Source organism: Astatotilapia calliptera, chromosome 1, assembly GCF_964374335.1.
Source record: "Astatotilapia calliptera chromosome 1, fAstCal68.1, whole genome shotgun sequence".
Classification (NCBI taxonomy): Eukaryota; Metazoa; Chordata; class Actinopteri; order Cichliformes; family Cichlidae; genus Astatotilapia; species Astatotilapia calliptera.
The window spans coordinates 7830479-7842283 of NC_137422.1; the positions used below are offsets into that span (position 1 = coordinate 7830479).

General features: G+C 40.5%; 1 protein-coding gene across 1 annotated transcript in view; it reads left to right on the plus strand.

The window, feature by feature from the left end:
- The first annotated feature begins 3265 nt into the window (after window positions 1-3265).
- Window positions 3266-11805, plus strand: part of nav2a (neuron navigator 2a) — a 217352-nt gene continuing 208812 nt past the window's right edge. Inside the window, exon 1 of the mRNA XM_080304494.1 lies at window positions 3266-3460. Coding sequence (XP_080160620.1) covers window positions 3380-3460 — 81 coding nt within the window. The 5' untranslated portion in view covers window positions 3266-3379. The remainder of the gene's footprint in view (window positions 3461-11805) is intronic.

An 11805-nucleotide genomic window follows, 5' to 3' on the forward strand; every position in this document is an offset into this window, starting at 1 on the left:
TCAGCATAACCAGAAAAATTTATCACACATAAATTAGATGGGAACGTTCACCACAAATCTAGGCTATCAATTAATGCAAGTCCCATGTTATTGGTTAATTTTTTGATAAGCTGCTTAGGCTTTCTAGGCCTAAAACAAGACCAGCTGATAAAACATGACCTGGTCTTGATCTGTTGCAGTTATACACAAGCACAATTTGGCTTAACTTATAGCACATAATCCATATTTGTGTCGAGTGGAAAAAGGAAATGCCAAAGACTTCTGCAAAAGATCCAGTTTACAAACATATACCACAACATATTTAAAAAATATATAGCTGTGCATTTGTGGAGAGAATATCGTGGCTTTCAGTCACCGAGAGAACAGTAAATTCAAATTGTATAAGGAAATTTTACAGTCCTGGACCTGAAGCATAACAGACCATTTCTGTTTCAACAAGACAATGAATCATCAAAACACACTGTCAATCAAAAACGGAGTCTCTGGAAAAGAAGAATTTCAGGTTTTAAATAGCGGAGTCTAAATTTAACCCACTCGAGATCCTGTGAAGTGTACTGTTCAGTCGACACAGCTGCAGTGGCTGTAGCTCAGGTGGTAGAGCAGGTCACCTACTAATTGTAAGGTTAGTGGTTTGATCACTGTTTGCACGCAAACATTTTTTAAATTTTTTTTAGCATCCCAAATATCATTGGGCAACATATTAACCCCAAGTTGTTCTACAATGCAACCATCACAGTATGAATGTGTGCTTGCATGGATGGGTGAATGAGGCAAGTTGTGCAAAGTACTTTGAGTGCTCAGATAGAATAGAAATGTCCTATATAAGAACCAGTCAATTTACCAAGTAACACTGATGAACTACAATGGCTCTTTGAGGGGATGGTGTGTGAAGTCCAAAGTTCCTCCCCATAGTTAAGCAGATTTCATAAGCAGCTGTGTAATGACCCAGTGGATCATCAGAAACACTCACCAGCCTACCAATAATCAGTTCCAGGCTTGTAAGAACAGGTTATACACATCCTTAAAAAGTAAATAAAAAATAAACTGAAAAAATCTGATTTTATTTATTTAGTGTTAGGTCATTTGCTTAAGTAAAAGTACAAAGGTAAAAACAAACAAACAACAAAAACACTTAAAATCTTATTCTATAGTATTCATTTCTGAAGAATGTGTAATATACTGGAATTCTTTATATTACTTTGATGTTCCAACTAATAAAAGTGAGTCTAAATTTAATGACTGGTATCTGAATTTTCCAGTGTGGATCAATAAAGTCTGACTTTCTAATAAGTTCACCTATAGGAATGTAGACTAAAAAGTACAATTACCAGTTATTAGCGCTTGCATGTCTCTAATTCCCCATTAGGTGGCAACCAAGCACTACCTAGCGAGAGTAACCATGGAAACCTACGGCCGCCTTCAAGGATGTTGAGAGAAAACATCGGAGCTTGAACCACCGCGTGACGTAATGCCAAGGCTGAGAGAGCGAGCGGGACCTTAATGCTGCCTTCAGGTGCTCGTCGTAAATGATGGCATCCATGTCCGCTAGTTAAACACAGTAAAAGAACCGTTTTGACAAAAAAAAGAAAGAAAAAGAAAAGAAAACCCAACTGTTTGATCGCAGTATCGCAGCATCTGTAACGACAGACTTAAAATGCCATCCTCAAAACTGCGGGCCTATGATAATAATAATAATAATAATAATAATAATTATTATTATTATTATCAATAATAATAATAATATGTAAGTTTTACATCACAGACACGAATGTGTAAAACAGAGGCTAACTCTAATACAGAGGCACTTGAAAGTCATTTTCATCATTGTAAACGTATTATGAGCTCTCATTTTAAGACAAAACTATTTTGGTTGCAAATAATATAGCCTACGAGGAGATCTAATTTTCGAGTATTCTAGCAATTTTGCTAGTCTAAAGAGCTTGAAAAGAAAAGCGTCTGGACTTCTTTAAGTTGCTTGAAGACGTTTCACCTCTCATCCGAGAAGCTTCTTCAGTTCTGAGTTCCTTAGATGTCCAGGATGACTGAGAACCTTCACGGACATTTTGCTATCCATCCCACGCAAGTATTAACATTTCCGACGGCACGTGAATGAGGCAGCGGGCTGCTCCGCTTTCAGCCAGAGGAGCGGACCGCGCTGCGCACGAGACAGGTACCATTCTCCATGGGGAAGGCAAAGAAAACAGAGGAGAGCGCGGTGAGCTCCAATCTTACACCAAATTCAGTTCTTTCATTGAATTTCTTCTTCTCGTTTATTTAAAGCAGCCAACTGCTACCAGCTCAGAGCAGCAGCCGGTGCGTCAGGCAGCCTGTGAGCTCTCCCAGATTATCCTGCAGGGATGCTGCAGTAGCTCAAACCTTCGCAAGCAATTTGTTCAGTTTGTTTTAACTCTCGAGTTAACGTGTATCTGTTGTCAAAGTGTAGCGTTAGCAGCTTTGTGTGTAGAGAAGTCCAGAAAGTATACAGCATGTTTAAAAGACCGTTAGAAAGTTGCCAAATTGTGTTTTATTAAGTTTTTTCTTTTGTTTTCTTAGGGTTAAAAAGCCCACACCTGGAGCAGGTGTGGGCTTTTAGTTTGTGCGCCGTGAAACGTACTCAGATTATGGGTTGTAGCGTGTGATCGCTGAGCAGTCAGCAGGAAACTAAATGATTCCGAAATCATTTAGTCGTTATCATAGTTAGCCCATGTATGGCTGCAATTTGGTCGTGTGTGTAAAGATGCTGAAACATGAGTTTGTCACCACGGTCTTCTCCGTTTTCTTCTTCTCTTGTTTACTGCAAGGTGCCACACGTGACCGCGGAGCTGTGAGTGACACCAGCTCCTCCACATCAGATTTTTCTGGATGTTCTTTTTTTGGGGGTGGACTCCTTTTGCTGCAAAGAAACTGAAATCTGCCGACATTTTTGTGGTTTGTTATAATAGCAGCAGAGAAGACCACGAGGATCACAGCCTTCTTCAAGAGCAAAGGTCTCTTGGTGCTGTGATGTTTTTAGAAGAGGGGTTCCTCCTGGTTGTTTCCAGTTCCCCATCTCAGCCCTGATGCTCACTTCAGGTCAGCCCCTTGGGATCTGGAACCTCAAAGAGAAACCATCAAGAAACATTATGACTGAGACGGAGCATGTGGCCGAGGTTGGATCCACTCAGAGACTCGGTGTCATCTTTATAATGAAGCAAAGCTGATAAGAAGGACAATTGTTCTTTTTTTTTCTTTAAAGAGACATTCATGAACCATAAGTGGAAATTAAGTGGGACGGGGACTGAAATACTCTGAGCAGGTATTTCCCTTCATTCCGTGTTAAAAAAGGTGGGATATTTAGCTGTGGGAGAGCCCGAGTGAGTACTCAGTTACTTATGGAAAGATGGAGGCAGGAGCAGAGGCTAGCCCACAACAGCACCAGAGGAGGAAGCCTGTGCTGCATGGATTGGAGGACCAGAAAAGGGTGAGTGTGTATCTACTTGTGTGGGATTCTGTTGGCTTTACTGTACAACAAGGCTGTGTGAGGGTACGCAAGCTTACAGTGAAGCCATGCTTTAACAGTTGACTTTTGGCAGGGTGATGCATGAGACGTCAATGAGGGAAACAAACCTGTTGCTATCTCCTTTAGTAAAAATGTTTGGTTCAATGCATGAGCAAAAAAAGTATTCATTTTGTCATGGAGGAGATTCAGAGGTCTGCCTGACCCTCTTGAGGAAACAAACTGTGGAGGCAAGGGAAGCAAAGCGTGATTGATTGAAAGCTAACAATCAGTGAAAGCGTCAAGGAGTCTGTGGGTTCCTCTTTGAGGCCTCTTCCTTGGTTTGTGGTTGTGAGTTACTTCAGCAGTCTGCTGCGCTGAGATTGATAGAGCACTTAATACCACGACTCAATTTTCCCTGTTTCAGCTTCGCTCCGCATTTTCTGCATGATGTTGATGTAGCGCTGTTGTAAGCTGGTAAGGGTTTGAGTTTTAGATGATTACATTGTCCTCTGTAGGACATAAAAAACCCTCCTTTTGTTTGGAGATAGAGATGAGTTGATATTCTCATTTGCCTGGGATACTGCACGGGTCTGACAGATTGGAACAGGCACCAGGTGACAGACCTAAATAGATGTCTGATTTAGAGTGCATTAGTCTTCATTTAAGGATGGGAGGCAGAGTGAATTTCTCCTGCTCTGCTGCAATGGGCAGGGACTCGACTGACTTATGGTTCAGAGTATGTATCTCACGCTCAGCACAATGTGTTTATAGCTAAGAGATGAGACAGGGGCACCCCAAATTCTCCAGGTTGGGGATTGTGTCTGTGTTCCAGCATATTGCAGCAACCATCCAGAGCAGCTGAGAAATGGACAGCTGTTGAGGTTTTGATTTCAAATTATGTACAGATCTGTCAGATTCCTGCCATAGGTGCACCAGGGTTTAGGTTTAAGAAGGAGGTCCGTTTCCTTTCCTGTTTATCCCATGTCCTCTTGTCACCCCATAAATTATTGATTTGATCAGGTGTGTTAAATTAGACACATGGGAATATGTAGAACATGAATATTAATTGATCCAACCAAAGTCCCAGCTGCTGTTTTCCAGTTTCCCAGGCTACCGAGTATCTCGCTGGATGCTAAGTGACACACCGAGCAACACGAGGACCTTGAAGCCAAAAATCCATAAGAACCTTTCTGCATATTGTGATTAAAGGGGTCTGAGAGGGAGCTTCTAGACCGCTGTGCGTCCGCTGTCTTTGGCCATTCACTGCCATTTTGTCACAAATCAGGCGAGCAGTGCAAGGTCCTTATGGAAGCAAGGTGTATCACATGAAACATGTACTTAGAGAGAGGGGATTCGCAGGTAGCATAACAACAGCAGTGGCTGCATTGACTTCAGACAAGCTCGCAAAAGTATATGACGAGTTTGGCGATTGTATTGAAATACCCCGTGTGTCCAGAGAGGCACACATTGAGCAATTGTAAACATTGTAAGTATATAACTTTATATTGACATACCCTGTAAATATAACAAATAGATTTAACTCAATAATCCTCAGGACAGAGAAACTGTATATATCGATGCACCAGTCATAAAACCTAAAAAGTTGTTGCTGACTTTGCCCCAAAAATAAGGTTATAAAAAGTCTTGCCCCTTAGAGGTTATCTCCCCTCATTACATCTCTGATACAAAGCAGTATAAAAAGAAGAGGAAGATGTCCAGGCAGTGGGGGGGGGGGGGGGGGGGGGGGGGGGGGTTATAAAAAAATCTTATCTGGATTTTTCCATCTGCTTCATTGCTGCTATGGTAACTAACCCTGATATCATTCATAAAGGGATTTTTTTTTTTTTGTTGCCCTTTGCATGCTCAGTGAGTTCTCAGCAGCGACACGTCTAGTTCATTAGAAGCCAGCTGCAAACGTGACGGCATCATCAATAGGAAAACAGAGCAGGCCAGACGCTTGGCCATCCCTAAAGAGAAAGGTTGCGCTACACTGGGCTAATATTCACCTTCCCTCTTAATGGACATCAAGCAACATACATAAACTGAAAGCACTGATGTAGTAACGTTGACACACAGCTACCCACTGTGAGAGAATTACCTCAGGCTTTCATGCAGAGATTCAATGTCCCCTGGCAATTACCTAGGCTGTGTGGGTTCAAGATCCTATATGTGATACTCTCCCCAGTAGGAGGTAATTGGATTTTGTTCTCTTTGTAGATGTACTATGTCACATGTCCCCTGCTTCATATATTAATGTTCACTGAGTAGCAATCATGGACGTACACGGGAAGTACTAGAGAATCATGGATGCATTTTATTGTATTGCAATTAGGGCTGCTCGATTATGGCAAAAATGATAATCACGATTATTTTCACTGAAATTGAGATCACGATTATTTGACGATATTTATTTAACCCTTTAAGACCTACTATAGAACCAAGTCCACCAGAGCTTATATTATTTTTTTTTACATGCTGTAGTGCCATTTGTGGGAGCATTTCAAGTTGCTATACATCAATACAACTGTTATAGCCCATATTTTAATAATATGTATGCATTAAGTCCATAGTAATTACATAAATTGCAAAAAAGTGTAATAAACTACAAAAAAAATTGAAAATCGCTTTTGTTTTGTTTACATATATTTCTACTTGGAGAAATTTAAGAGGCTTATCCCTCAAAACTTTAAATACAATAAAGTTGCAAAAAATAGTTTACAACAACAGGAAATTTATTTTGAGTGTCTTCATAGTTTTATTTTGGAGATACAGCAATTTTTATATACTGCAGGAAAAACAAAAAACAATCCTATGATGCAAATTTGCAAAGAAAACAGCATGTGCATCATTTCACTGTGTTACGAACAGCTGATAGGAACGGCAAAGCGTGTTTCTGGAATATTATGTTTTTGTTCCTGCAAGCGCTTTTTATGCAATTTTTGCAAAGCTATATGTGGAACGAAACCACTGATGGCATCAGATGTAAGTACAACTCCTCCGGTTTCATATGCAAAACAAATTATTGCGCTAGCTTACACGGTTCAGGTTCTACAGGGATTTAAAAATAGTTACGCAAAATGGAGCGTGCTGCTCTGACCGGCTTTAAAGGGTTAACAATGACTTTAAAAAAAATAATATAAAATAGTGTGCAACACCACTGAAGTTTTTTTTTTTTTTAACTCTCTTTTCAACCAACGGCAGTCACTCTCCAAATAACTTCTGCTTAGCTTTCCGAGCTTCCCTCGGGTCCTCTTAATCAGCGGTCTCCAACCTTTTTTGCGCCACGGACCAGTTTATGCCCGACAATATTTTCACGGACCGGCCTTTAAGGTGTCGCGGATAAATTAGGGAGGGGCTAATAATCGGCTCAGTCATTTTTAATGATCATTGAAAGCCCAGATCGTAATCGTGATTAAAATTCGATTAATTGAGCAGCCCTAATTGCAATGATGTTTTATTAAGAGAAACACTGTTTTTTGTTACTATCAGAAACCTGTCCTTATGTAGCCACTTGCTATTCACTGAACATGAACTCCTTGAAGTTAGAGCTTTAGTCTTAGGAATTGTCCAACTGCAAGAAAGGATTGCAATTGTACTGTTACTTAGCAGCATTTTTGCAAAAGCCATTAGGTTAATTAGTTCTTACAAGTTTTACTGGATAGAAATAAATTTCTCCTTTTCTGGGATACCACTGAAGGATACTGAATAACAGGAAGTCAGTGCTGTGCCACTGTTGTTGAAGTAGTGGCAAGTTTCATCCTTAACGCTTTAACAACACTGAAGAATCTACAAGTGGAAGCGGAAAGTTCAACACTCAGTAAAAACTGCCATAAAATTAAGTCACATTAAAAGTTTTATCTGATGATCCTTGGACAGACAACAACCTCTCCATTAGGTCTCGGCTAAAACTGTAAATAACATAACATCTTTTGGGAGTCAAAAGCTGCCTCTAACACAGATATAGGTAATTTTATAACCATGAGAATGTAATGTGTAACTCTGAAAATGTTGCCCCACATTTTTGATAAAAGTTGGGTTTCCTCTGACAACGACACTTTGCAGCACATATTCATGCATTGTTTCTGCTCTGTAACACAGAGTTGTGGGAGCCAGCGTGAAATTGGGTTGTAGAGATTTCAATGATTGTGAACTAGAGGTCTAGACAGGCATGCTTAATTTATTGAAGAGCAACAAAAGAGAAGAAGTTGATCTTTAATGAACAATTCTGTTGCGTCTGCTGGTAGGTGGGATATCCCAGGCTCCCATACAGCCTCACTCCTGAGAGAGTGCTAATGAAACACTGAATTCTCTGTTATTGAACTGCTGGCTGATTTATATCCTGACCTCACACTTGATTTTTGAGACATTACACATTTACAACACAAATGTCAAACATATGGTAAAGGTTCAGGCAGTGTTGACTTAAATCTGTTTTTCTTAGCCATGCTGTCTACATGTTTGGTGAAAAAGCAGCGCTTCCAACATTTCTATTATCCACAGAGACAGAACGCAAATCAGGATTCATTATGCTGAGAAAGCACCAGCCTCAAGCTGACAGTCAAAAAGACACTAATTAAAAAAGTGGGCAAGATTTCATTACTGGTTTGACATTAGATCTTAACCTCCGCCCTCTCACTAGCAAGTCCGAGAGACGATGAAGGGCATTCAGAAGGTGACAGAGAGAATTGTGTAATGGAATCTCTTATTGATTCAGTTACGTGAGAATAAAAAGGATTCTGACACTAATTGCTCAATCAGAGCCGCTGGAAATTATGTATTTATTTTCACCAGCTATTCTGACTGCTCATTAAGGAGTGTTTGATACGGTTGGGTGGGGTTCTGTAGGATAATGAGGTGTTTACAGTGGATGCGCGTGTTGATCTGCTGCAGTTATTCTCTAACAGCCTCATAATTAGCTAAGAGTCACAGAGGAGTGGGAAACGCTACATGGCTTTTGTTTATGTTCTTCATAGGGTGGACTTAATCTGTAATCTCAGGACACATTTTATACACAGTGGGAGAGGCCTGTTTAGCGACGTTTCGAGTTTCCTTTCCACAGATGACGGCCTCTAGTGATTCCAGCTTTAAAACGGTTCGATGAGACTTGTTGATAGGATACTGACCCTATAGTAGTTAAGCTGACAGTGTTTTGTTTAGTTTCAGCTGTTTATGGAAGCAGCATACCATGACACATGTATAAATAAAGACCTTACTATTATTGTTATGGTGGATAGTTGCACTCTTATTTAATACCACTAGTATATCAGACTTGGTTTCAGTTAATTTTTTTTAATCCCAGTAAGCTGGGTGAACATCTATCAATCCATCCATCCATCTTCACAGTGGTAGATGGTGAAGAATAGTAGCTCACTGACACTTTTCTTTAGCTACTACAGTAAGCATGCCTAAAGCAGGTTAGATATGCAGTTGATATCAGTTGAAAGTTTTATTAAATAAACTGAGGTTTTCTCTGTGTGACTCTGGGCAGTAAAAATAGTTTCGAAGTAGATTCATCCGTAGTACATGCTCAGCCCACAAAATGAATGAAGAAAATATGAGCTGGGAAAGCCTACTTTTTTGATAATACTTGAAGCTGAAAGAGTTCTTGATGCATGCTCAATCATCCAGGTAAGCAAATCCCAAAAGGCTGATTCTGTTTTCAGTGGGAAAAACGTTTCAGCACTCATCCAAGTGACGTCTTCAGTCTCAGCTGACTGCAGGTTTCCCCAACCTTATAAACAGTACATTTGCACAATGACTGACACTAGCCTACTGAATGAACAATGGGCTGTGAGGTCAGTTCCTTGATCGTTTATAAGTCAGCTGAGACTGAAGAAGTCACTTGGATGGGTGACAAAACATTTCTCCCACTGAAAACTCTGTCCAGATGAACTGAAATAGTTATGTTTCATTGTGAATGTTTTAGTTTTATCCTGAAGATTACCAAAGCACCATGAAAAGAATAAATAAACAATTTGCAGTTTTTTCTACAATGGCTTCTCCAACCCTGGATGTTTAGGTAGACATATGCCCAAGGTCACTGTAGCCGTACCCTCCCTAATCTGCCAACCTGTTCATTGGGACTACAACATCTGTGCTACCACTCAGATTTCTACAGTTGGGCCTGTCTCTGAAATAAGCATTTATAGATACATCTCTGCAGTTTGCTCTATAAGGTGCTTTTTAAAATATTTTTTTTCAATTTTTCTTTTAAAACCACTGAAAATGATCATTTGTTGCTGGCATCAAACAGATTCGAATAACGAGACTTCAGTTTTTCTCTCAAAAAGAACCATTGCAGTAATATGACCCCAAGTAGAGACATCCATTAGATTTGGTCCTGAATCATCTCTCCACTGTTATGTTGGCCTGTTGCCTAGATATGGAGAGCAATAGAGGAGTGACAATTTGTCATTGACAGGGTTTGATTGATTGTTCATGCCAAGCGCCCTGCTCTGCTGGTATCTGAAACTAATTGAATGTAATATCAGAGAGATAGGATAGCACGATGACAAATGAGCAGCCTTGTGAGATTGTTTAGATCCTATTGTAGGCATTATCCGACTATAACAGTTGCTCCTTGCTAGCTGCCCTCCGACTGTAGCACTTAGATAAGTGATCACTATCTTTAGTGATCACCGTGGCTTGTAGTGCTCGTTACCTTATTTAAACTTAGCAGCTAGCTGAAACAAACAGTTTTTCTTTTAAATATTTGTATTTAAGCTGTAAAGAAAGAGCAGGATCTGGCACTTTGTGATAGTGAACATCTTAATGTCATGAACAGTGTTTGCCAATAGAGATGAGGGCTCTCTTAGCCACCGACTAAACGTGTCTTACAAACCAGGCAGCTGCGGAGCAGAGACGGGGATTTATTTTAGTGAAGGACTGTGTTTGCCCAGTCATGCAGCACTGACGAGCACTGGGGCTCAGGGGTTTGGACTATGGATGGGAGAGGATGGGGGAGGAGGGGGTCAGAGGGTGGAGCTGGGACCAGGCATGGAGCTCTGAGGCTGGGGGTTGGGAGGATGCTGCACTAAGGAGGCTGCTTGGCCCTCAAGAGCCATCTGGCCATCACCCTCTCCATGCACCCTGAGGGAGGGCGAAGGACAGGTGGCAGCGGCTAGTGGGATGGACTGGTCTTTGGTTATGGGATATCACGATTGGCTGTGCAGGCCTCTTAAAAGTCAGACCCCTCGAATACCACATGCCCACTCAGCTTCCAGTCAGGAAGGACATCCTTCATGACCCTAGAAAGAAACCTTCTTCAGACCAACCACAATAATACTGCTTAACACGGTGTCCATTTTTTTGTCGTTAATCAATTTTGAATGACATAAATAATTAATTTAACTAAACATAAATGGTTTGAAAATCATCTCTTGCCACATCAAAGCACACGCACAGTTTTCCTTGAACTTCACTCATGGAGAAAGCACTTTGTTGCCTGGAGTCAAACACAGCAGTCGTACTGTGGAATCAATATGTGGAAACTACAACGTAATTTCCTCTAACGAAATAAAAGATGAATTAATCAAATGAAATGCAAGTGTGCACATAAAATTACAAATCTCTCCCCCCAGTTTTATTTGCATGAACAGTTCTTTTCATTTAAGATGGTACTTTTTCCTTAGGCCTCCATTAATTTTCTCCCCTGCTTGAAAATAAACGTTCTGAAAAACCGATGATTAACTTTTTTTTTTAAACAGTAATCAGCGAGAGTGTAAAGCTATACTTGAAACACACAAATCAACAATATGTCAATTTTTCTAAATTTTCATTAGAGTTCATTTTTTGTGCTATGTGTGACAGCTCGGACAGAAGAAGAGCTGGTTGTGTCAGGAACACAACCAGCAGGGTGTGTGATGGTCTTGCTGTCCTGACCTGCACAACATTGTAATCCCTGTCTGGGGGTCAGTGGGCAGGATCTGGCTCGGTCTGCTTCAGAGGAGGTGCTCAGCTGATGAACAGGTGCTTCAGCTCGCTCCTGCGGTGATGGGATTTCTTCTTTGCTATGACCGTTGTGTGTTCACACGAGAAAAAAACTGGTAATCATTTTAGCAGGTGGCCGTGAATTAGGAGCAGTCTTTGTACATTAAGGACTCTTTTGTCTTCAGTGTTATTTCAGTGAATAATGAGGTTATAATTAAAGCTGAGAAGCAGTGTTTGTCATACTGGGGGGAGAGCTTATTTAAAAGTTAACCCTTTTTAGACATGAAGACTTCTTCACTGTTTATTGCTTCTGATCAATGGACAGTTATTCTTGAAGGCTTCTTGTCAGTGGATATAATTTCTTTTTAGATTATTAGATTAAGGTCATGTGCAGCACC